General features: G+C 37.3%; 1 protein-coding gene across 3 annotated transcripts; it reads right to left on the minus strand.

Annotated features, from left to right (window-relative positions):
• Nucleotides 1–30: 30 nt before the first annotated feature.
• Nucleotides 31–27,940, minus strand: loxl3a (lysyl oxidase-like 3a). Of its 3 annotated transcripts, XM_016576258.1 has the most exons (15): nt 27,649–27,940; nt 26,499–26,830; nt 26,178–26,341; nt 23,175–23,392; nt 14,270–14,462; nt 13,961–14,141; nt 13,695–13,849; nt 13,051–13,221; nt 9,338–9,493; nt 8,155–8,314; nt 7,791–8,034; nt 3,680–3,795; nt 1,420–1,556; nt 833–944; nt 31–645 (listed from the first exon to the last, which is right to left on the minus strand). In XM_016576258.1, exons 2-15 carry the CDS (start codon nt 26,791–26,793, stop codon nt 572–574), a joined length of 2,376 nt encoding a protein of 791 aa, XP_016431744.1. In that variant the 5' UTR covers nt 26,794–26,830; nt 27,649–27,940; the 3' UTR covers nt 31–571. The 3 variants fall into 3 exon arrangements, with proteins under 3 accessions (XP_016431744.1, XP_016431742.1, XP_016431743.1); XM_016576256.1 differs by lacking the exon at nt 9,338–9,493 and having other exon boundaries at nt 26,499–26,795; XM_016576257.1 differs by lacking the exons at nt 9,338–9,493; nt 26,499–26,830.

Here is a 27,940-nt window from a genome sequence, read left to right on the forward strand (position 1 = left end):
ATGACACCAAGACGGTTTTTAAAAGTGCAGATTTGTATATTTTACAAACATGATTATAGGACATTCCAGAAACATACACAGCACACACAAATCCTGCATGGGCATACACATAAATGCACATACTGTGATAGAAGGCTTCTTGTACTTCACTCCATCAGCAATCACAGTCTGTAAACATATATAAAGCATCTTTTATAATTCCCTGATGCATGTTGAAAATTCATTAAAGGAAACTGGTGTTTCACGTGAACGTCTGCTCTGAGGTGTTCAGCATTTGTTCAAGAGGAAGTGTATAGCCACCATCTTCCTCTAAACCAACCACTTACATTTGCATGGACAAAAGCCCAGGCCACAATCACAGCTCTGTTCTGTCTCTGAGGCCCTTGGCTACATGATGTTTTCTGATGACCTAATCTAAAAGTAAACTCAGCATGACAACATCTGATTGGACCACAGTAGCAATGGATTCAAAAGAGAATAAATAGTAATGTTAAGTGATTAAAGTTTCTCTTTGTCCAGAGCCATGTGGTTATTGCAGTTCCTGGGTTCCCTGGGTTCATTCGCAAAAATGTTAAGAGATCTTGTTGTTGAGCTGCCCGGGATAATGTTCAAACTCTTTCTCAGCCTCCTCGCTGAATGAATCACCTGGAAGCACAAATAATACAAATTAAGCTAAAATTGGCCACCAACAAGAAAACTGAAGGTAAAGAAACTGTTTCATTTGGTGCTCATCTAAAATATCTGATTAAGCAAGCATGTCATTTCATTCCCATCAAATGTTTAATAGAATCAGGCAGGTCTGAAGGACCCAGCGAACAACAGCCGGTCTCACCAAGATGACATTTATGCAACCAGACACGGTTGCCATCGTATTTGCAGTTGCACCGCATAGCGTTGTTGGTGATGTCGCTCTCAGCTACCTCAAAGTTGGGGTTTATTATGACCTGAGAAAGAGGAAAAAGTTAAGACTGATACTGGAAAACCTGGTTGCATAATTGTAATCAAACTTGATCTAGCTAACAGCATAATCAGCAAAGCATGTGGACAAACGTGGTCTTTTTATTAGTAAATCCTAATCTGGGAGGGTCTTTCCCAGTAAAACCTCTGCTCTCCCTCTGTGTACTTAAGGTTTATTACATCATTAATCAAACCAAATCCTATTATTCTTCTAAGCCTTGCATTCCTGGACAGGATGGTGAGCGCTGTGACGCATCTCCACCACTAGAGAGCAGAACTGCAACAGCTCTGACAACTGTTTGACTTGCTGAAAAACCCAGACAATGGGGTCCTACGGGACCAAAGTCTGCTCATGTAACAGTCTCTCCCGTTAGTGTGCTATCTATCTATCCGAAATACATTTCTACCAAAGTACCAAGGTGGTTACTCTTTCTGTGACAAGGTAGCACCACAAGTGAATACCTGTAGAATGTAGTTTCCTGGTTTAACATCCGTGATGTCAATCCACTGGCAGTCAATATCATGTCTGTACAAGTCCCAGCAGTCCACTGTGATGCCCTGCTCACCAAAGTTGGCGCACTCGTAGTGTTTTGAAACACCTGCAACAAGGTAAGCAACAGCTCAGTGGAGACACAAGCCAGTATTCCTGCTCAAGAACACCGTAAACTAATCTAAGGTGTCGTTCACAAGGAACGTGTTTTTGCTATGGTTTTTGCATTTCACTGCGCTTATTTTCCATTGTTTTTCTATTTAAAGCGTTAGATGGACATCTTTGACCGTTACTCTCTCGCCATGCGTCCTTGCAGCATCTCGCGGGTGACAATTGCTTTTTAAAAAGCGTTAAGAAAAGGTTATAGCTCAGCTTTGAAAAACAGGCCTAGAGACCTTAAGCATTTTTTAAAAGGGGTCATATGATGCGATTTCAATTTTTCCTTTCTCTTTGGAGTGTTACAAGCTCTTGGTGCATAAAGAAGATCTGTAAAGTTGCAAAAACTAAAGTCTCAAATCCAAAGAGATATTCTTTATAAAAGTTAAAGAGTCAGCCACGCCTACCTAAAACGGCTCGTTCTAACACACCCCACATGTCTACGTCACGATGTGAGAAGATTTGCATAACGCCGCCCAAACGTTCACGCAAAGAAAGAAGGCGTAACTTATATTCTCGCTGTAGTATTGTTGGACAGTATAAGTCATTATAATCCATATTTATGTCCTGGATGACTGGATGCATCGAATGCCTCGTTTATAATGGGTTTTCATGTTTTTGAATCATTGCTCCGGCCTGACAAGGCATCCTCACAATATGGTAGGGGCGTAACATTTCCGTCACACGCTTGAGGTATTCGGCCAATCACAACGCACTGGATAGCTGGCCAATCACAGCACACCTTGCTTTTTTCAGACCGATGAGCTTTGTAAAAATCGATGCGTTTCAGAAAGTCGGGGCATAGAGGAGAAACAATAATGTACAGTATGTGGAAAATAATGTGTTTTTTTAACCTTAAACCGCATAAACACATTTCATTACACCAAATACACAAAATAATGTTATTTTTAGCAGCATCATATGACCCCTTTAAAATAATAGTCAGTCCCCAGTGCAGTGGGATTCAAAACCTAATACTGAGACTTTTTAAATATAACTTTTTTGAAAACGTGGCACTTTCGGGCACAACAAAAGTTAATTGCGACTTCTCACAAGTTTACATCTCAAAATTCTGACTATTTCTCAAAAGTTGTGAGATATAAACTCGTAATTCTGAATTTTTTTCTCAGAATTGCGTTATATAAACTTGCACTTGCAGGAAAAAAAAACTCAGAATTGCAATATTTAAACTCGCAACTGCGAGAAATAAATGGACGCCTGTTTCTGCCACTGAATAAAAAATAAACTCCCAATTCTGATTTTTTTTTTCAGAATTGTAAGCTTTTTATTCAGTGGCAGAAACGGGCTTCCCTTTATTTCTCACAGTTGCGAGTTTATATCTCGCAATTCTGACTTTATAACTCGCAATTGCGTATTCAGAATCGCAATTGCATTTTTTAAAATTCAGTGGCAGAAACAGGCTTCCATAAAAAATAAGTGCTGTAGAAAGCAAAAACATTCTGTTTGAACGTTCTAGCTTAGTCAAAGCGGTTAGGATTAACTATACTGTTTTAGAAGATTTTTAGATAATTGAAGACCAACTAAACCAGCTTAGATCAGCTAAGACCTGCAAACTACCTTTGGTTGGTGTAATGTCTTTAATATTTATTTATTCAAATTCAAAGTATTGAATAGCATACCAGATGTATAAAGGTGACAGAGCAGGTTTACAGTAATGGTCACTGTAATGTGACATTATTATAACTGATAAATAAATACATTTCTATACTTAGAAGTTTAGGGACCCCTAGTGGATAAACAACTGCCCTGACATGATGTTACTCTAAAACAGATAAAGGGCACATATCATTGATAGCACATGACAGAAATATATTTTTTTCTTTTATCTTTAGAAAATACAATTATATTATAGTTATAAATGAAACTCAATAATAAAGAAAACAAATAAAATAAAATTTGGGCCTGGTTTCACAGACAGGGCTTAGATTAAGCCAGGATCAGGCCGTAGTTCAGTTAGGGCATTTAAGTAGTTTTTAATAAATGTACCTTAGAAAGGGATGGTTGGTTTTCATTATACAGACATGTCCAGCGTATGACCTTTGACTTCTGTCTTACCTTCATGGCACTCTGTGTCTTCTAGGCAGAAGCTGGCTTTATGTCCGTCTGCCACTTTGGTCCCATTTAGAGACAGCAGGTCATAATAGGTGAAGATATCCATACTATGGTAGTGCCTGGAGGTTATAAAAACAGTCTGCTGAAATCTAAGAGGGTTAAACCATCCAAAAAACCATAAGATATTGTTGAAATGTGACTGGCTGTACAGAACATAACTTTTAAATCAATATCAGCTTACCAATATGTATGTGTACAATAACTGACTTTAAGCTACTCTGAATCCTGGATACAGCAAACTACAAATCTGCCATTTTCATAGACAAAAACATTTAAACAGCCTTGGAGAGCAGATTCAGTGCTGTAGGCCTGTAGGAGGGAACTGAAGCCATAGAGTAAGCATTAGCTTCTCAGACACTGGCCTCTGTCCCAAACCCAACTGTGTGTGTCCTTTTAGCCTGAGCACATAACAGGTTTCCTCATCATCACTGTGTCAGGCAAATGCATTGGGAAACCTAATGTTCTGCTAGGAAGCTTGCAGTGTAAACACAGACCACTGCAAAGAGTTAATGGAGACTATTCAGAGATGCACTTATTCATTAATCAACACAAAAAGCATGGTGAGGAGAGTATGAAATTCACTATGTAAAAATAAATTGGAAAATAATTTACTACTAATTTACTAATTTAAGGGGATAGTTAATACAAAAATTATATTTCTGTCATTATTTACTCACCCTCATGTCGTTTTAAATCTCTATGCTTTTATTTTTTTTGTGGATCTCAAAAGTAGAAATTTTGAAGAAGTATATCTTGGGCAGTTCAAATCGAACACAAGAACCAATCAGTGAACAAATTAAGTTGGTTCTTGAATTGGTTCATTTGGTTCACAAATCTGTTAAATTCACTTTAGCTTAAAATGTTTGAAAAGATTTACTTTTAAAATATCTAGTTTCTGTTCCACAGAATAAGACGAGGGTGAGTAAATGATGACAGAGTTTTCATTTTTAGGTGTACTGACACAGTGCTGGTTTTGCCATGACAATAATTTAGGGTGTTAGTATGATCAATGTAAATCTAGCATTCTAATTATTGTTATGGTAAATTATTTTCCATCAGTTTTTTTTTTACTTGAACTGTTCTGTGGTTGGGCAACATCAACAAAACAAACAAAAGTAAATATAACAGCAAGCAGCAATTACAAGGTAATTTTGAAACCTGTTCCAAATGTTGGAAAGGCATATGGGAGGCCATAAATAATTATTAATCATCATATTCTACAGCTATATGGAGCAAGGAAGCATGATATCAGGCCAAAAAGCATAATGTTTTTGAGTATGTTTTATAAACGTTGGCCAGTAGGTGGCACATCCACCACCATAGGAAAATAGAATGATATACAGTATGTGGACATTGTAACTTGTTTATCAGGTTTTTTGGTCCCCAATGATTCTCAATAAGAGTACACATTTTAATAATTTTAAAAATTCCGTTTTAAGGGCTGCCATAGAATTCAATGCACAAAGCAGAATAATTATTTTTACAGATGCAAGAAGAAATTGTAGCCGTGCAGACATAAAACTATTCATATTTAAGCACTTAGCCCATGCTTCTCCTCTGTGTAGTTAAAAGTTAGAACCATGACAAACAGAAACCACTGTTAGACTGATATAACCAGCCCTGGATCATGTCGGCAAACATGTGTTCATTTAAAGCAGAGACAGCTAGCATGAACTTTCAGTCACCCTGTAGGTTGTCCAGGGTCTTGAAAGCTTCTGCTCTGGTTTGTAGAAAGAAATTTATATCAGTTTATGACCTTTGTAAATCAGATGTTCAGCCGACATGACCATGAGTGCTCAGTGTTAGTAAAGCCATATGGGTCCTTGGGGCTGCAGCTGGATCAGAACGGAGCAAAAAGAGATTCAGCAAGGCTGCCAGACGCTCAAAAGAAAAACACAGTTGATAGATCCCTGTTCAAAACAAGCAAGCAGTTTCAAGTGCTCTCTGCGAACAACATTAGCATAAGTGAACATGAATCTATTTATGCATATTTCAGTCTGAGTTCAAGTCTTGATGCTGTCATGCTTAGGCCTGAAACATACTCTTTGCAAATACACAAATGCAGACATGAATGCTTGGCCAGTGCATTGAAACATATTTAAAGAGATAGTTCACCCAAAAATTCTGTCATTAATTACTCACCCTCATGTCGTTCCAAACCTGTAAGACCTTCGTTCATCTTTGGAACACAAATTAAGGGTGCTTTCACACCTGTAGATCGATTGCTTTGTTCCGAAACAGAGAATAAAATTATTACAATGTTGCTTTTTATTCTTGGTGCGGTTTGCTTTCACACGGCAAAGTTTCTAAACGGACCAAATTTGTTAATACAAGTAAACTTAGCGAGTAAACTGTTGTCTCATTGGTCAAAGTTCCACGGTTTATTTTCCGGGATTCCACTTAGCTGTCACAGCAGTCATCCGTCAGAATGGAACGACAACAGCTTTTTTTTTTTGTAGCTGTCCTTATATTAATTTATCATTTTGAGCAGGAGTCCAGGATTCATCGGGAAAACATTTTTAAAATGCACCTACTACAAAGAAGAGCAATAAGCTACAACCAAACCGCTCCAGAGTTCGTTTTCAATCGAGCCAAGACCACCTCGTTCAGACGATCTCGGACCGATTGTTTTGGCGCGGATCCGGGCGCGATTGCCGTGTTCACATATGCCCAAACGAACCGAGCTAAGGGGGGAAACGCGCCAGGTTCCGAAACAACGAGCCAGGTGTGAAAGCACCCTAAGATATTTTTGATGAAATCCGATAGCTTTCTGACCCTTCATAGACAGCAATGCAACTGACACGTTCAAGGCGCCGAAAGGTAGTAAGGACATCATTAAAATAGTCCATGTGACATCAGTGGTTCAACCCTAATTTCATGAAGATACGAGAATACTTTTTGTGTTCAACTAAACAAAAATAACTTCATTCAACAATTTTTTCTCTTCCATGTTCACTACAGTACCACGACGCATGCGTGTGCATTCCTCTTTTTGCAAACAAGCCGCAGCACATCAGTTCTACGTCAGCAGCATCACATGCGTTGTGATACTCTCGTGAACACGCAGCGAAGACTGACACGGAAGAGAAGAATTGTTGAATAAAGTTTTCTTTGTGCACAAAAAGTATTCTTATAACTTCATAAAATCATGGTTAAACCATTGATGTCACATGGACTATTTTAACAATGTCCTTACTACCTTTCTGGGCCTTGAACGTGGTAGTTACATTGCCGTCTATGGAGGGTCAGAAAGCTCTCAGATTTCATCAAAAACAATGAAGATGAACAAAGGTTTTATAGGTTTGGAACGACATGAGGGTGAATAATCAATGACCGAATTTTCAATTTCGGGCAAACTATCCCTTTAAATACATACTTAACATGCATTCTTGCATTACTGGGCCGTAACAAACCTCAGTACTGGAATGATTTTCAAATGTCTGAGGCATTAAATTGGAAGTCACCAGTTTAACTAAGTTTAATTAACTTGCTTATCTTTAAATTATTTGCCTGAAAGACCAAACTGACAATAGAAAAAGACTATTGATGGCCGATGGCAGATATACTGATGATGGCCGTTGTAGTTCCCCTTGTGGAAATGCGGAGAGAACATTGACAGTAGTCCATGCATTAGACACCATGAACTAACAATGATCTATTTTTTTTTTACATCATTAATTAGTCTAGGATCCAAGATTGATAAATGCTGTAAAAGTATTAGTCCACTTTCAGTCTCGTTGTGTTAATAGTCATCCATTTGCAAACTATTCTATCTCAGACTTTCAGGAATTTTTAATTTTTTTTTGTAAATAAAGATTTAAAGAGATTAGTAGTGGTAAAGTTGAAGTCATGTGACTGTGGCATAATTCGTTTATAGCCAAAATGTAGTTTTTTCTTCTGGTGACTGAATTTAACCTCATGTTAAATGAGCGTTTGCATACTTGTATAGTGTATGTTTTTGGGTGTTAAACACATGCACTACATGCAAGACTGGGCACATAAGACTGGGTCAAGTATATAAGATCTGAAAATCAGCCACAGCTCCAGCGTTTACCTATGGCATTCATGCCACACCCAGGAGTGGCGACCGAGCCGTGGCCGGAAGTCAGCCTTGCCAATGTTGTGTATCTCAGAGGAGAAGCGCAGCAGGCGGCGGTGGCCGTACGGCCAGTTGGCTTGAGCAGCTGATTTGGCCAGGCAGTTCTCCTCTGCTGCGCAGTACAGCAAGTGCAGGGGTCGGTCCTCGATGTAAACCGTCTGCTCCACCAGTGGAGCGTTCAGCACAAGGTCCGAAGCCACTAGGGATTGTGGGAGAAAGGGACCAATATTACACTCAAATAGGATGGAATAACATTAGCTATTGCTTTACCCCTTCTCTTGCTAACAAACTTTTGTTTACAGACTCGCATATGACTTACTGTCTGAGCAAATGACGCCAGCAGAGAACTGCGCTCCCGCTCTTTTGCAGCTGACGACAGAATGATGCTGACAGTCGGTCAGAGTCATTTCATTTCCTTTACACTTCACTCCGCTCAGAACCATCTCCGTCACATTACTGCTGTCCCAGTACCAAGTTTCCTTTACACAGGGGAGAGCTCATCAGTAGATGAATGAATGTAGTAAATTACTGAACACGGATAAAGCAAGAAACCTAATACATGTCAGCAGCAGACATTAATTAAATGTGAATCAAACAGAATAGCAAAAAAAAAAGGCAAATGCTTCCATTGGTCAAACAAACAGATGGTCCTGCCCCAAATTTACACTATTGGTTGAGTGTTGCTGGTTGCCATATTCTAAGCCACAATGTTTACAATTAAGTATATTAAATAGATTGCTTATAGTTGTTTATCTTTGCACATAAAACTGGGATAGGAAAAAAAAACTCATCGAAATTTTTTTACATTTCATTCATTAAGTAAAGAAAATATATACTGTTTGACAGCTAATAAATAAATAAAAAAGATATATATATTAATTAAAATTTTATTAAAATAAACAGGACACACCTCAATGTTTTAGTAACCTTATCTGGACTATTTTAACTTCCACTGCTAATATGTCTGTTAAGTGGGAAAATAATTCCACAAAAATGTAGCCTCTAGCTGATTTTTTTTTCTTTTCTTTTTTTTTCTGTGTTAATATTTTTTAAATATAATTTATTCCTGTGATGCAAATCTGATTTTTCAGCATCATTACTCCAGTCTTCAGTGTCACATGATCCTTCAGTAATCATTTCAATAAGCTGATTTGCTGCTCAAGATACATTTCCAATTATTATCAATGTAGAAAACAGTTGTGCTGCTTAATATTTTTGTGAAAACATAATATTCAAGGATTCTTCAATATAGAATTTATTTGATAAAAAAACTTTTGTGACACTAAAATTGTTTTTACTGCCACCTTTAATCAATTTAATGCATTTTTCTAAATAAAAGTATTATTTTTATTTTATTTTTATCTTATTGGCCCCAAACATTTGAATGGTAGTGTACACTTCACATATTAATAATAATTCACATTTTAGGCTAACATGGGATTTCACAACCAATCAATCTGCAGTGCTTGATTAGCCAGTCCCACAGCGCCTTTCTTACTCACAGTGATAGCATGCAGGCAGTATCTGAGGCCTAACTGTCTGCATGCCACCATGGCTTCTCTTTTGGTCCAGTTGTCACTGCATACAGTTCCCCACCTGGACTTGACCTGAACCTCCACGCGCCCCTCGTTATCCGTCCTGCCCCCCACTATACGGATCTGCAGACAGACCCCCACTGCAAGGGCTTAGCATGCAAAGTAGGCTAAATACAGTGCTAACCAGGTATGAGCCAGCTATGCTAATGCTTCAATTACAAAGTTCTATACTATCTCATACTATCAAGTAGTCATTTTAGTGGATTATTGTGATCATTCGCAAAGGCTTGAGAGTATTGTATTTGTAAGTGAATGCATTGCAGGGATAAGAGGTGTTAGCATTATGCCCCGTTCACACTGTTTTGAAAATGTATAGAGTATTTTCATGACACGTCATTAATCCGCAAGTCGGCCATATTGGCGGCACTGAACGTAAAAAATGCCACTGAACCGAACAGAACTTGTACATTTTGCTGATTATTGCTGTTTTAAATGGTCAATTATTTTTGTGTTTTGGGCTTTACTAATTGGTCGGACCGGAAAAAACACCTGGAGTGCTAAAGACTCAGAAGTTATAACAAATCAAGGAGAAGAGTGCAAAACCTGAGGAAAGAAGGCATTTGTGGTTGGCCAAATTGAACCAGGATTTCCAGGGCAAGAATCTTGACAACATTCGTGTTTGTTTTTATCATTTCATTTCAGGTAGGTGAAATATTAGGGTAATATCTTAACCATATTAACCTTTGTTTGTCAAAATATTTCACCCTTTCCTGCTTACTGCTTTCTTGCTTAAGTCCTTCTCTATAAGATTTAGCATCTTCCACAAGTTTTTTTCCTGGATTAGACATCATAAATTAGTAGGGCTGGGTAAAAATATCGATATCTCGATATTAATCGATTCTCTTTTTTACGGAACGATATCGATTCTTAAATCCCAAGAATTGATTAGTCTAGCCTTTTTTCAGTTAATGGACGGAACGTTGAAGGACACTTCCCATCCAATAAATCGCAATAAGCATTGTGCTTTGGTGCTTTTAATATGAAACAAAGTCCCAGGTTTCAATTTATGTCCATTGTATTGCAGTATTCAAACAATAAATGTCGTTTTGGCGCTGTTTAATGTGGAGTGACAGATCGCTGTAGCGCCTCATTTCAACAGACGCGGCAGAGCGTAGCGCACGTGACCTAGTCATCTCCTCCACATTAATACCAGCTTCAGCACAAAATAAACATGACTAAACGTCCAAAGGTATGTTAAAAGAAAGAGAACAACTTTACAATCTGTATCCTGTCTCATGTAATCGCTCAATCAGTGTTTCAGCCGCGCAAGACGTCAATATAAGGGCTTGTAAAAAAATAATCGATATTGAATCGAATCGAATCGAAAGCTTGTGAATGAGAATCGAATCATGAAATCTGTGTCAAAACCCAGCCCTATAAATTAGTAGAACGTCTTCAGTAGTACATCAACTGTGCAATCCATGCTGTTGTTTACATCCAAGTATCTCCAATATGGCTACGTATCCGGGTAACTGACCAAACCGTGATGTAGGTGTAAATGGCAGATCATGGAAATAAATGTTATGTTCCAGGCTGTGCAGGGGATGTGATGTGCAGGGATGGGTTGGTGTCTGTATTCAGAAAGGCACGGAAAACAAATAATGCACGTTCTAATAAAATAACGCGAGCCACTAAAGGGACATGTTAGCTGCTTGCTAGCCTGTTACATTACAGTACATAAGATTTCACTTACCACATAAACAGAGTAAGGAGAGATGACTGAGGATGATGGCGAATGATTTACAGATCCTGAGCACCACTGACAAGCATTTGATCTTGTAAAATGTGTGGTAAGTACTGCCGCTGTAGTTTTACACAGAGCATGTGCGATCGCAAATCTTGAAAGTGAAAGTAAAAAGCTATCCTGCATTCGAAAGCGGTTTCAATGCCCCGCATATTAATAGCGGCTCCTTGATGCCCGCATTTTATATACAGTATAATTACCCAACGATATAACTGCGAGAGACAGTATTGAAACATATATTTTCCCTGTGTTTCCTTCCTGCTGTGTGAGCTACTGAAATGAGCTGCACTGTGAAACAGCCAATCAGAGCAGAGCTCAACATTATTATTCATGACCCTTCCAAATAAGGTAAAAACAGACCATTTCATTCTAGGGACAAATCCTTGGGTTGTAAATGGACATGTAAAACCGTTTCTGGAGATTTTTTGCCCTTACCTAAGCCACATGCATTCTATGGCACCTTTAATGAGTTTAAATTGAGTTTATGCCAATGCCTTCTTTTCCCTTTGAAAGTTTATTTTTCTGAGCCCATTGGCAGATTTTTTTGTTTTAAGATTAAACTTAATTTTAATACAATTTAAGAAAACAAGACTTGATATCATTAATGTCATTTTGCCTCTTAAGTGAATATATCTTTATTTAAGATTGTTTAGATATTTGTAATGGAAAACGAAAAAAAAATACTGATAGAATAATTGTTTGCGGTGTATTTTAGCTGTGGCAAACCTATGCACAGAGCTGGGTAGTAACTAATTACATGTAATCTGGATTACGTAATCAGATTCCAAAAATTAAGTACCTGTAATTAGATGAAATTACATTATAAAATACTCAGACTAGAGGAATCAGACTACAGTTACTTTTTTATTGATTACATGATTACACATTGTTCACACAATAGCAATAAACTAGCAGTAAACAAATAAAATATTTCATTTTTTAGTAAGTGTTTTATTTTGGTTGATGTTATTTTCAAAAGCCTTAATTTAATTTTACATTTTTATGATTTAATGAATTATTAGCTTTTCGAACCCCTTGCAGTTCCTTCACGAACCCCAGTTGGGAAACCCTGATAATGTAATGTTTAATGCACTTTAGGTTGCAAAAAGAATATATTTTCTTACTCTTTTTTTTTTATTTTTTATATATCTATATGGTACAATTTTTATCATGTAATTTGGAATCAGTAACGGACTACAATTTGTAAGTAATCTACCTAGCTTTGCTAATGCATGAAGGCATGAAGAAAAAACCTTATCACTGCTAAAAGCATGTGTATGTATGTATAAACAATAACTTTCATGCCTAATTACATAACACAAAATAGTTTTCATGGATCAGCCTACCTTTCTTTACTACTTTCAAGAAGCAATCTTTTCTGTTCAGATGCTAAACTCATTCAGCAATCTTGTGAATTCAAAGTCTGCACAGAATTTGCGCCCACAGAAAGTTCAGCAGAAACACACATCAATCGTAAAGATTTGTTCCAGATTTTCCCACATAATCAACACAGAAAATGTGGAAAGCGTGCAGATTCTGGGTCTGGGTCTACTTATTATTCGTACACTGCAGGTTAAAAACTGTGCCAAAACATGCTGTCACTACTTGATCTGTTGGAACTGCCTAAAAACATAATTTTCCGATTTTGAAAACCCTTGCAACAAATTGTCTGTCTGTCTAGCTATCTCTTTACGGTTACAGATTTCAACCCTCTGATTGCTCTGTCTCTGTAACTCTGACCTTTGTAAATACAGATTTTCATATGCTGCTTGAGATGCGGTTTCTGTGCAATCCCCCCCAAAATTCATGCTATATTCACCTATTTATCTACCATATGTGTGTGCATGTGTTGTATGATATACAGCGGTTATCTTACTCTCAGGCCACTGCTGGCATGTCCCAACCCCAGCTGTCTGCACACTACCATGGCCTCCCGAGACGTCCATCCGTCCCCGCAGACCAAACCCCAGTCCCTCACCCCACTGCCTGTAGAAAGCAGCAGCTCAACCCTCCCTTCCAACTGCGTTCGACCCCCTGTCAGGCGGATCTGTGATGGGTTACAAAGCAAGCATGAGAAAGAATTAAAAGACTTAAGGACCTTGACTTTGATCATTTAACCTGATAAGCAGCGCTGATCTAGAGCTGTGAGAACTTGATTTTACCATGCATTGCATCACCTATTTGAATAAAAACATGCTCGTTTTAAGTGACTTTACAGATTTTGGTGTTGCAATGCTTTAGTTAGGATCAGCCTTGAAAAGCATTGTTAGTTTTCATAGCTGAGCAAGGAAAAACTTTTGCACAATGCACAAAAATGCACATAAGCGTTATGTTAGCTGCATAGGAAGGCACTTTGATGAGAGCCTTAAAGGTTTTCTGTGTGTTGACTCGTACATCAGAGACAATTCTGGTTAAGTATATTAATTGTTAAATGTTGAATAAAAGCCGATTTGAGGCAGTTTTTTCTCCAAACACATTATAGTTTACTTTAGCAGTGGAATCATCATGTATGTGTCTGACCGATTTCTCAAAGCCCATGTAGGGGATGTTGCAGATGACGGAGGCGTCCTCCATGTGTTTGCAGTCTTCAGCAGTGATGCTCTTATGAGGACAGTCCCACAGGCTCTTCTCATCACCACGACACTGAACTTCATTCATGTAGATGGGACCCATACCTATGGACAAGAGATCATAACAGTTTTTGAATGGGGAGCATATCTGTATGGATCATGGATCAACTATGATTGGCTGAAGACCTACTATCTATTAGTTATATGGAAGCCCACCTTGGCCCATTCGTGCTCCGGTCAGAGCCTCTTTAGCAGTGCCAAAGCCCAGCTCTCTACACACCACACTGGAGGACTGCAGGTTCCAGTGGTCGTCACACACCGTACCCCACTCACTCCCCTTTAGGACCTCCACACGACCCTCACCTGTCTTTGCCCCGCCCTTCAGACGCACCTGAGACTGGAGAATGAGAAGGAGCATGGTCACTGGAAGCCATAATGCAGGTGTTCTTTGTTATACTGTTGTTATTATCTTCATAAATCTTAATGATTTGAAATCAGTTATTAAAATGAGTTTTATCTGATCACCATTGGTTTCAGCTTGACTCTGCGAGCTCTGCCCTGTGTGAACAGCGGCCCGGGCACACAGCTGACTACAGCAGCTCCTCCATCGGGACAGGAGGCGCTAGAGTTTGCCTTGCTGAACTCCATAGAGCATGCTGAAAGATGGGCCTCATTTCCTGTGCAGGCCACTGAGTGGATCCTATACACAGTCTGGAGACTAAACAGAAACACAATTGATCAAATGAACAAAAAAATATATACGCTGTATCCCTAAACATTAGGAAGAAATTCTGCTGAAAGAATAATGACAATGACAGCCATTTATGTATCACATTCAGTATAATACACCAGAAGATGTCTTTGAAAACTGAACTTTGCAGTGCTCTGAAAAGAAACCCAAACAGAAAGCATGACAGATTTCTCACATTCTATCAGCTTGCTGAGAAATAGTATCCGGTCCAGTGTGAGCAAATAGAGCATGCTGATGATGCTTTTCCACTGAAGGTCTTGTTTAATTTACCCTTAGAACAAAAGTTTGGAATAATTATAATATTTCATTGTTTTTGAAATATTATTTACAGGCTGCATTTATTTCAAAAATCGCTTAATGAAAATAAAGTAGATTCAAATACAGTAAAAACAGAAATATTATTACAATTTATAATAACTGTTTTCTGTTTGAATATAGTTTAAATGTATTTTATTCCTGTGATCAAAGCTGATTTTTCAGAATCTTCAGTGTCACATGATCCTTCAGAAATCATATTAATATGCTGATTTGCTGCTCTCAAGAAACATTTCTTATTATTATCAGTTGTGCTGCCTAATATTTTTGTGAAAACAGATACAAAATCCCCCCCCCCCCCCAAATTTTTTTTTATTTAGTGCATACACACATGCATACAAAGTTCTGTCATGAAACTCTAGATCAGCACAAGCCGATACGTCTTACTCAGTCTGACATAATGATATCATTATTCACATGGCGCAGCTGATTGGATTCTTTCGCATCAGCAGCCAATGAGCTTGCTTCTCAACATTCAAATACTCCGCTAGTGTTTGCTGCAGCAGTTTCAGCATGCTTCAGAAACCCTCCACCTTCCCCAGCTCCACCTGTATAGATCTGCTATAGGGTGATTAATGTATTTTACATATAGGGGTTATTTTATAAATATTGTATGTGCAGCAGCAGGTTTTCTTGCATGCTCACAGAAGCATGTCTGTGGATGTATTGGCAGTAGTTAATTTTCTTGTAAAAGATCTAATCTCTTATTTCTTTCTATTATCTGATGAAATATGACCCAGACATGTTCTTGACAGCTTTCCAAAAATCACCCGCAGCATGTCTAGCTCACACTGCGGTATTTGCTTTATGAAAGGCTAGACTTTTACATTGGTTCGCCAGATTTATGACACGTTCTAGACTCTCATGCAGGCAATGACATGACCATGAGAAATCTGGTATGGAGTAATATTACTGTAGTGAGTGGCGGTATGAGGTTGAGTCACTGAGGTTTTATCACACTCCTGAGAGAGAGGATACTTTCCGCTCACGTGTGTGTGTGTGTGTGTGCGTGCGTGCGTGCGTGTGTGTGTGTGTGTGTGTGTGTTACATATTCGTTCCAGAGTAAAGCAATCTGTCCAATTAAATTATCGAATAAAAAAAACAAATAAAATATTGGAGAATAAGATCTATGTACATTGGCCCCAAAAATTATTTACACGCTTACAAATGTCTGAATGTCCTTGCATAACAAAATATAAAACCAAGTAAGCAAACAAATCATTTCACTGCAAAATTTCACTTTTTTAAACTGAATTTCTCATCTGAGAAGTGTAAGATATCCACAGTCTTCTGAATATGCAGAGTGAGCTATTTCTGAAGTGTATCTAGCCAAGCACTTATGGCACAAACCTGATATGAATGTCATAATTACAAAGATGAAGAGAAGTACAGTATTTTACACATTTCCTTTCAGTAAATTGTCTGAGCCCACAATCATTTAAAAGCAATGGAAAAGATAAATGGCATCTTTTTCATCCACTGAAGATTACTTGTGTTTAGTCAGCTGGTAGACTTTAATATTAAGCAACATTAAGTGTAAATAAAATGGCCTTCTGTCAAGAGAGGATTTTTCATCAGTCAGAATGAAGAACAGCCAGCAGGAGTGTGTTTTTGGAGCTTAACTTCAGCGTGCTGAGGACTTGAGCTCATGTCTAAGGAGGTATGAGTCACTCATTCAGTTTAATACACACGCAGAGAGCTCATTGGTTGAAATCATAGATATTCTCTCAAACAATCAGGATGCACACGTGAATTCTCAGATGCTTACTTGTTTTTCTGTCCCGTCACAGACTGCTTACATTTCACCATCTGCTGTGAATCGGAGTAAGTGTTTCAGAGTTCAGATGTGGATGATTGTTCCAATGCAGATGGAGGAGAGAAGCCAAACAAGCAAAGCAGAACAAAGCAATGCAATCACATTCAGCCTTATTATAGAATCATCAAAAATTTGCACAAGCTGCGGTGTATTGGGTGGTTGCCAGAGCATTGCCTCTAAGGTGTTCAGAGTGGTATTTAAAGTGTTTCTATGCAGTTGTTATTGCGTTGCTAGGTGTTTGCATAGGACAGAAAAAAATATGATTAAAAACCACGCTGTGTATTGTGGTATGTGTATTTAAATAACTTTGTAAATAGTAAAACAACACAAACGGGGCAAAAATGCATTTTAAGTCCGGTGAGCGAGAACAAAGTCAATAGTTGTGGAACTCGACTGTCAAGGCTATTTTATTCACTTAAACATTGGATGAAGTGATTAATTTCTCTTTAATACAGATTATGGCAATGTATTTTTCGATGAGTCCGCTATGTTAGCAATAATAACGTTACCTGCTTGACGGATGGTAATGTCTACAACGGACACGAGCGCTGTCGCGGTGCGACTACAACAGCTTGAAGTTGTCTAATTTGGCACGGTCTCCCTGCTGCACTAATAGTAGTAAGGCTGTGTATACTTGTCCTTACAAGTACAATTTTAGCTGTATTATTTGTGTCTTCTTCAAAAATTGCTCTTGATAAATTGTGTTTATACAATAAACATCCCCCCACCCCCCCACCCAGCTGTTAGAGGAAATTTATGCCCCTGGGAGTTTGGTCTTTTTGTTTAAAGAAATTAAACAATTGAGTGGTTTAAATGGTTTTAGGAGAATAAATCAGTTTGAACTATTTGCAAATAATATTTTTATTTTAAAACAAGCATCTAAGTAAGTGTGAATTTGTGTATAATGTGCATGTTGAAAACACAAAACGGCAAAATGATTCTTGTCTTGCCACATTCAGTTATGAATTACATGAAACATGTAAATGATTCATCCTATATTTTTAATTAAAAATGGCAAAATCTGTCAAAAAAGTTGAGCAGTTTGGTCATTTAAATTTCTATTGTAAAACAGTTGTCAACTAATAAATAATTTACATATTACCTCACACTTTTTCACAGTTAAAAACCGTTTCACTGTTTTGATGTCATTTTCAGATTCTTTTTTAAATTGTGCTTATGCTATCTTTGTTTATATTAAATATCACTTGCTTAATATTTAGTTTTATAATGCAGTGGTCCAAGTAGTTTTTGATAAAAAAATAAATATGTATTTTAACAGTTAAAACCACGTTGTGATCAAAACAGCCTTTTAAAAGCATCATGGTCTGTTTGGAAGCCCTAAAATAATTTTTTGTAACTTTTTGGCATCCTAATAACAAACAGCAGCAATTTGGCCATTTATAATTACGTATACATAATATGATGGTTACAGCCTGGTTTGCAGTAAAAATGGTGCAGGATCAGATCAAATTAAATCAGAATGAATCAGAGAGACAAAAACAAACACAGCAGCTCAGTATGAAATTCCCATCAGGGCCTCACTAATCCATGGTACATTTTTCACTGGCACAATGATAAAACTTCCACATCCCTCACACAGTTAAAAACACGTTGGCCAGCGGCCCAGTGGCCACATATGGGATTGATTTCACTTTTTTCAGGGCTTTGTGAACATTCGTCATTACTTCATGTGACAATGCACAGAAACTGCTGTACAGACGGCCAGCAGAACAACATCACTTATATGACCCCACGAAACACTGGGGTCTGCAATAATGGATCTTTCTCTGACACTTAATATGTCCATCCAGATTTGTGTGTGTGTGCTCACATATGCTGCCAGGTTTCATAACTACGTATTCTGACTTGCATAAGCAGATTCTTACAAAAGTATTTTTTGGCCGGAGCATGGAAGTGTATGATGATCTATAATGATTTATTGGCCGAGGTTCATGAAATAGAGACATTTTCCATCTTTTTAAGAGTGCCTGAACAGATGCAGTAACTATACATCTTCTTAATGGTGTATATGAGCTCTTCATTTCGAGTATTTGAAGAAAAACTATCTATAAGGCGTTGCAGTAAAAAAGACAAAAATGCATTTGAAACGATCTTTTGAATCTCTGGATGCCCCGGTTAAAATGCAAACACTAAAAATAGGTTTCAAATAACATATACATTAAAAAAAAAGCACAATAACGTCCCCTAAGAATCCAAAATAGTTTAGATCACACAGACAAATGATAATTTAGAGGAAGCCAATCAGCTTCGAGGAATTCCAAACAGACCAGGATGCTTTTAAAAGGCTGTTTTGATCACAAAGTGGCTTCAACTGTAAAATGCAATATTTATTTTGGTTTAAAGTTATAAAATACCTGAAATTGCCCCATAAACCACTGCATTATATAACAAAATATCAAGCCAAGTGGTATGTAACATAAAGAAAGATACCATAAGCAACTTTTTTGAGAAAAACATTTCACAAAAAAGACGTTTGTAAGTGATAAGGTTTTCCGTTCAAAAGTAATGTGCCAATTTGTGGTTGTCAAATATTAGTGGATCTCATGTTCTTTAATGTGATGAACAAACCTGCGATTACTCTGAGAGGACATCTATGTGAGCTTGAGGAGAAATTATATCATACATCCACTAAAAATCACCAGTTGAATTTGATACTCTGGGTCTAGCCACTTATTTAGGGCCCGAGCACCGATGGTGTGAGGACCCTATAGGAATTGCTCCATTTCTTATTATTAGGGCCCGAGCACCGATGGTGTGAGGACCCTATAGGAATTACCATACGCCGCACACTGCATCAAATTGGTCTGCATGGCTGTCGTCCCAGAAGGAAGCCTCTTCTAAAGATGATGCACAAGAAAGCCCGCAAACAGTTTGCTGAAGACAAGCAGACTAAGCAGACCCCTCCCCCCCTTTTTGAACATAGAAGTGAAAGTTCACTATTCAAACTTAAATTGTTATAATTCATAAACACTTTCGAATACAGACCTAATGTTGATCTCTTTTTAAAGACAATCTGCAGATTACTGCAGAAGTGAAATCATTTCAAAAAATGAAAGTATAAAAAAGTTATAGAAGTTTAAATTTACTGTAAAGAAAATGTACTGTACTATTTTTATTTTATATAAAATAAATATTTTATAAAATAGGTTTGAATCCAAAATTGCTATAAAATTAAAGCCATATGTGTAAATAAGTTGTTCCAAATTTGAAGTTGATATAAAAAAAACAATTAAGGTTCCTATGCAATTTTGTTTAGGCGTTATACCACAAACAGCCACCGGGTGCCATCCAATCTCCATTGACTTTTTTGGATGCATTTTTCTGTCACAAATGTATAAATTTATCTCTCAATATTACTTCTATCACAAAATATGGAAATATGGAATGTTGAGACTCAGACCTTTCCAATGATATGTATTTTGTCAAGATTATGAAAAGTTTTGATTCTAAAAGACCGCAATACATTTGGAATATGACACCTCCTACTAAGGGGGAGGAGCCTGCTAAAAGATTTTAAAGTACCATTTCCTTGGTAAGGCAGTGTTCGATTTCAAAATGGTTTTCACAGGATGAATTTGGAGGTTTTAAGCTTTCAAATGATTTATAATTTATGATGATTACTAAAACATGTGATAGGGAAAAAGGAAGAGAAGAAGAACTCCTGTTATGATGTATATGTTTTGAGGTGCACTCTTGTCATAAATTAATCTATTACTGTTCCTACATAATTTTTAACAACAAACAGTGGAAAAATATCTGTTTAGGAGTCTTAGACCTTTCCAACGATATATAGTTTGTCATGATTAGATTAGGATTTAATTGTAATATATTGAAGTAAACTTAGGCGTCCTGCTAGCGGGACTGTGGCAGTTAAGGGGTTAAAGAATTCTCTTCTGCTCACTAAGTCTGCATTTATTTGATCCTAAATACAGCAAAAGCAGTAATATTGTGAAATATTTTACTATTTAAAATAACTGTTTTCTATGTGAATATCTCTTAAACTGTAATTTATTTCTGTGATCAAAGCTGATTTTTCAGCATCATTACTCCAGTCTTCAGTGTCACATGATCCTTCACAAATTATTCTAATATGCTGATTTGCTGCTCAATAAACATTTATTATTGCTGTATTTAGGATCAAATAAATGCAGGCTTGGTGAGCAGAAGAGAATTCTTTAAAAAACATTCAAAATCTTACTGTTCAAAAACTTTTGACTGGTAGTGTATAGATATGTATCATTGCATCTAGTTGTTTTGGATAAGAATAAAACGTCAGGTCCGACAATATCGTGTCTTTTTGAAGTTAAATCTAAATTTATTCGCATTGGCCCATGGAAACCTCTATGAACACACTTGACTTGTCTTGGCCAAAAAAATCGCAGGGGACGAATTTACGTTTTATTAAAAAGTGTTTTTGTATTCTACACTCATGGTGCACACACACATTAGGATAGGTTAGATGCCTGCCTCCAGATTCAACTACTCTCTTCTTCTCCTCCTGCCTGGCTCTTTGGCCAGCATCACTCACCGCAGAGCAAGCCTGTTCTTGATAAAGCTGCTGTGAAAACGTGGGAAAAGCCGACGAGGAAGAAGTTGGAGTGAAGCGATCTTTATATAGGCGGAGCAAAATAGGCTACTTCATCGCTCCGTCTATAGCGCATTGTGATTGGATGGTTTACGCTGTCAATACAGGAGACAAACCAATGTCTGTTCGCTGTCCCATGCGTGATGGTTCTTGGCAACAAAAAAAAAAAAAAAACATTCTGTCGGCCCCTTAAGTGCGTCGGCCCACCGGGAAAATGCCCAGTAGGCCTATGCCCGATTACCAATCCAGCCCTGAACACAGTAAAATATGCATACAATGCATACAATAACCAATCTGCCCCGAACTTCACATGTTTGATAAGAGTCCTGACCTGGACACATCTTAAGGCCAATATTCATTTATAGTCATAGCGCCACCTGCTGGCAACAGGAAATTACTTGTTTTACACTAACTTTAACATGCAATGTCCGATCTGCCCCAAACATCACATGTTTGATAAGTGTCAGGCCTGAACACGTCTCAAGGCCAATATTCAGTTATAATCATAGCGCCACCTGTTGGCAGCATGAAATTTGGCACATATAAATGACTTTGACATATTCCTCCTATATTTACCACTTTAAAAGCATATTGCCCACTGTTCGCTGTTTTCCTATGGCCACCGGGTGGCGGTGAGCCCGGGTGCGAGGGCCCTTTCATCGCTGCTTGCAGCTTTAATTTTATATGCACTTTTTATTATTGGCATTGATGGTTCCATGAAGAACCTTAAATAGAACTTTTCCATTGCTCAAAAGTTTGCATATAAAGTGGAAAACAGTTATTCAGATTATTAAAATGTTCTTCACACTAAGAAAGTAAAGGTTCTTTTAAAGACTGTTCAATTAGAGGTTCTTTGGAGAACCAAAAATGGTTCTTCTACATTGTAAAAAATTAAATCATAGGTCTTGTCATTTTCATTTAAAATGAAGGTGATAATTAAAATAGTGTGCATATATATATATATTTTTTTATGTGGTTCAGTGTTGTATAGAAAATATTGAGAACATTTCACTAATAAAAATAGAGATATGTTTTTCCTCTTTTTTAAGGAAACTTGAGCAGTTATGAGGCTTAAAGTGAGGAACTGATTAAGCTGATAAAATTAAGCAAAGAAGGCTACCTATTTATTTCAAGAGAATTAGCTCAATTATGCAGTTTTATTTTGGCAGTGATTGTAAGTTACCAGCATGCTTTGCATATGGCTGGATATGGAGGGTAAATATTGAAATTAACTGCTATTTTATGTGTTTTTGAGTGAAGGCAAACATCTGTTTATTTTTAATGTTCAGTTATGTTTGACATTTGAAAGAGTTTCTGTGACGTTTCTGTCATTACCATTGTGCAGAAGAGTAGAGCTTATGGTTAGGTTGTGGATAACTGCATGTACTAATACTATGAGGCATGATGCTTTGTTTAATAAGCAGCAGCCTTGCTAATGCCAGAGCAGTAACAATTTTTTCCTACTTGAGCTGTTAAGCTGTATATAGTTTTTAATTTTGTATAAGATAACTCAAATAAGTCAAAACAAGCCTTACTCAAAATCACAAACTTTTGAGAATCAACTTAAAATAAATGAGCACATTTCACTAATAATATTAAATTCATTGTGTCATAGATTAAATAAAAAATGTAGGTGATGATTTATTCTGGTAGATTCCATTAAAGAAATCGAGCCTGAAAAACTGCTCAAAATTATTATGTGTAATATTGTTACCATATTTTTTTAAAGTACATAGCACATAACATTTTTACAGTGTATAGCACCACTGTAAAAATAAAACAACAACAACATTTTAAGTGCAGCTTAAGTGTTTTCAAATATCACTTAAGACCAAGTTTTGTACTAATCCTATAGAGTTCCAAACATTTGATAAATATGGTCTAAGAGGTTTTTTTGGACAAGCATACAATCTGACCCTTGTATTCTTTAAATGTCCTTTACCTGCTTGGCTTCTTCCCCATAGTTCTCTGCGAAGGGAATCCCATCATGCCACACACCACACGAGAGTTCTTGGTGGTCCAGCCAGTGTTGCAGATGTGACCCCATCCTTCCTTAAACTTCACCTCTATCACTCCCTCCGTCACTGGCATACGGCCGGCATGGGCACCAGAGAGCGGACGCAGATGAATGTTCTCCATTCGGTTTTCATTCACCTGCATCTAAAACATAAATGCAGAACAGGTAAATTGGATGTAGAGCATATACAGGCTTTGAGACAAGTTTTATCAGTTTTTCATGTAAATGCATGTTTGTGGTGAAGTCGTCCAGTATGTTTTTCAGATGCTTATAATAAGCCTTCGATATGTTTAACTAGCCAGCTACAATCTCCTATTCCATGGGTTTTTAATGAACGAGCCTGACTCTTTGGCTCATGCAGGACACGAGTCATCTCACATGAGGGTTTTGGATCTTTAACAGCCAAACCGCACCATAACTGTGCATTGGCTAGAACACAAACTCTCTCCACCATTTACACAAGCACTTCCAAATGTCTAGCCAGAACGGTCCACAATGTCTGCTGAGCACCTTGCCATGAGACCATCAACTGAAATCTGATTTTGGAGTCGCAACCTAAGGCTGAACTGCAAGGCAAAGAAGTAGCAAACCACATCTATACCAGTCGGCCTTCTCATGGAAACATGGAAGTTTCCAAAAAAAAAAACGTACTGTAAAAGCTCTTGATTCTGCTTTGGAGTAATAATGCAGATTTTTTTTTTTAGAGGGAATATGCTAATGATTATTCTTAAAGTTAGTGATCTAGTAATTTTTGAAAATCTAGTCATTTTTGCTGTCAAACTAAAATGCTAAGTTAAAATCCATTTTACACGTGTGAATACTCATCATACAAACATTCAGACAATTGAAATGATGCCAAAGACTAAATGTAATTTAGTGAGTCTGTGCTCAGATATTTGTTTCTTTGTCTGCAAGTGTTTTAGGCTGTCTCTGTGTGTGTGTGTGTGAGTGTGTGTGTGTGTGTGGTTATGTCACAAGTCTACACTAGGAGTTAGGTAACTGACATCTAAAAACAGCAGAAAACAAAATGACATTCAGTTTGACATTCAGTTTCAAACGAAATTGCATTTCTTTGAATCAAATAGAGTGCAAAATATAATTACTTTGGGAAGGTCTTTGAAAAGAACATTCTTCTTGTGAGTCTGTGTTTTGAAAAACATTTGTAAATTTGGGCGTGAAATCAGTCATTTTTACCATTCCAGTAAACTCTGACATCTGTAGTGTAACACAAACTGCTGAGTTTGCCAGAGGTTCGTCTGACACCCACTCATGTTCTCTGTGTTCCTTCTGCCTTCCGGACAAGAACACAGAGAAACTTGGCATGTAAACTGAGCAGCGGCACTTCTGCATGTACTCAGTCCTTCCATCTCTTCACTTCTCTTCTGCTGTTCAGTCTCTAATTCTCCAAGCTCTCGTATCTCTACATCTGTCTCTCTTTCTCTGGTGTGGTTCCAGCACACAAGCAGATCATCAGAGACTAATTTACAACAGAGCAAAACTTTCAGTCGAAGCAGAGTGACATTGGCTGTGGACTTTCATTCTTTGCATGTGGATGAGGAAGAGAAAGCGAACATGGGAGGGGAAAGGGGCTGTCAAATGGAGAGAGAGAAGATGAAAAATGAAGTAGGATAAAACAGGTGAAGAGATAAAAGGAGTGCATAAATGTGACAGAAAGTAAATGCATTTTAAACAAGGTGTCATACAATTCTGGGTTGTGCAAGGTAGTTGCTTATTGATCCAGGACATAAAAACTCTTGCTTTGAAAAGTAACAGCCCACCTGTCCTCAAGATGATAAGAAAACAAATTTGAAATGTAAAATCTATTTTTCCCCAAATGATGGACAAGAAATCAAGTATGTTGAATATAAGCATTGCTCCTAAACACCATCTCAATAAGCATTTTCATATTTATCTTTTTTTTTAAGCAAAAGAGGAACAATTATTTTGAGAAAAACCACAGGCAAACACAACATCAGCAATAAAAACCAGTAAAAATGTGCTTTTGATTCTAAATGACTTGCATGCAGGCTGAGAGAGCTTTGTTATTTGATATGCAATTCTCAATCAGCATTACGGCACTGCACATACAGGAGACTGTTAAATCAGATTTCATTGCTACATTAATAATATGATTTATTGATGTAATAGAGTACTGCAAGAATGCCTTATTTTTGTGGGCCAAAAAACCCCAGAAACTAGTATTTTAGCACTTCTGGTTCCTTCATCTTGAAGTCAGTGGGGGGTTTTTTTAATGGATTTTTGGTTAAATGCCTAAAATAAGGTCTGTGGTTATCACAAGCTCAAGATATATTTTTTAATCTGACATAAAATACATCAGTAATACACCCTTGTGATCTTTTAAAGCCGTTACTTGTCTTGAAAAAGGCAGTTGCTAACAAGTGTCTAAATGGAACTGCAGAGGTTTTTGAGGACATTAAACATCACAAGTAAACTCATCTACTCACCACTCTACTTTCACAGCCTCATTGTGTTTATAACCAAGACCTTGCAAACTATTCTAACTCAAACTTTCATGCAAAACATTTTTTTAAATCAAAACTGAAAGAGTTGTCAGGGGGTTAATGGTTGTGACGTTAAAGACATGTGATTGTAGTGTAGATCATTTATAGCCTATATTTAGTTTTTAACTTCAGACAATTGAATTTAGGCTTAAAAATTAATAAAAGTTGTGTTCTTTTGTGAAGATTTTTATGATAAACAAAACGTGTAAGAATCATGAACTTTTGTTGGTCGCAAAATCGTATTTTTTTGCTATGGAAAAATCTTATTGGGTTTTTGTTGAGGGAACCAGGGTGATGCTAACATCCAAATATATCATCACTGCAGCACTCTAATGGCATCAATGTTCTTTTTTTTCTCTGTTTGCCAGAATCAGTGGGATTGCATTGGATGAAAGTGATAATTTACCTCAATGATGTTGGAATCTGCAAAGCCTGGAAGTCTCTCATCTTTACAAACCACCCCTGCGTCCTCCTGGTGCGTGCAGTCACTGTTCCCCCAGCCACGGGACACACATTTCTCTATGCTGTTTTCCGATCCTCCACACATGACATTATCCAGCCAGATTTTTCCTGCAGATTTTTGACCAGCCAGGTTAGCTTACGACAGCTTTTCTACCTTTTTCTGAGAGTGTACTGTATAGAGAAAGCTGACTTTCAGATGTGAAAAATACCTAAACACAGTAAAATGAAAATGACGTTTTGCTAATAAGATTCATTTTTAACTCACCAGTGCCTGGTCCATACTTGGCACTGTGCGACCAGCTTAGTGCCTCCACAAACCCTAGATGGCGACAGAGAACATGAGCATTGGCCAAGGTGAAGTCGTCATCACAGATAGTGCCCCACTCTCCGTTGTAAAACACTTCCACTCTTCCTTCGTTGTGCTTGCGAGGGTATCCCGCCAGGCGAAACTTTATTTTTCCATCCTGAGAAGGTGAGGTGGTCTGGCTGAGACAGGAGGGCAGCCAGACGCCCCATAGCACCATGGCAATCACCATATCCCACAATCCTCCTCTCAGCATGGCTAGAAAGTGTGAGAGGTGAAGAGAGCAAGAAAAACGGAAAGAGAGAGTATACATTAATTTGCAAGGTTTTAAAATGTGCATTTTATTACACTAAAATAAAGCAAATCTCACTTTAATCCTCAATGTTTCCTGTTTCCATGAAACAGAACAGGGCATAAATAATATCAAACAATGTTTATATTAGAAAATGTAAGAATTAAATTCAAAATATTATCATGTGTCAAAATATATAAGATTGAGAAATATAACTCATTGTTTTTCTATATGTTTATGCATTTTTGTACATAATTTATGTGTTTTTGTTATTTTTGTATTGTTAGAAACTTAAAATGGGCAATAGTTAATTGTATATTTCCACAGGAATGTCAAAATATATCAGGCCAAGGAATGAAATCACTAAATTTTACTCATACTATCATGATTACATGTATTTTATGTTATTTTCATATACTTAGAAACTTAAAATGTGCATAAGAATGACAGCATTTAGAGAGCATATTTCAGTTGTGGGATTTACACAAATTCCTGACAACAAGTTGGATCTTACACTGTAGCTACTAAAGCAAAACCTTCCTCAAATCTTTGAATATCGTCTTAACAGAGTCATGTTTAAGATGACAACACTCAAATAACAACTGAATTATAACCAAAAGTCCACAATAAATTTAAGTTTAATGTTTTACTATATACCATATAGGAATATTGCATGCAACTATTTTAGTACTCTTTTTAAATGAGGAAAAAAAAGTAATTGAAATTTAAATTCTAGAATAATTGCATTTTTGTATTTTAAAATAAAATGCATTTAAACAAAAAAAAATCTAATTTCTATAGTGTCCATGCTCCACTTACCTGAATCCAGGAGACAGAAACTTGCACAGATTTTCTAATAAGTCAATTGGTTGTGGGCTCAGTTGAGATCTGATTGCACAGTTTGATCAGTCAATGGAAGTCCAGAGCATCAAGAGAAATCACAGGACGCCGTTGCTGTCTGCAAATAGAGAGAGAGAAAGAGCTGGCGGGATGCAGGGGTTGAGCTGGGACTGCCGTGTATCTGCCCGGTTCACATGTTTATGAGGAGGCAGGTCTTATGTAGTGGTTTCTCTCAGAGTCACTGAATGGAAATGTCACGTCATGTCCTCTC

Source organism: Sinocyclocheilus rhinocerous, unplaced genomic scaffold, assembly GCF_001515625.1.
Source record: "Sinocyclocheilus rhinocerous isolate Xijiao unplaced genomic scaffold, SAMN03320098_v1.1 scaffold474, whole genome shotgun sequence".
In the NCBI taxonomy this organism is placed as follows: Eukaryota; Metazoa; Chordata; class Actinopteri; order Cypriniformes; family Cyprinidae; genus Sinocyclocheilus; species Sinocyclocheilus rhinocerous.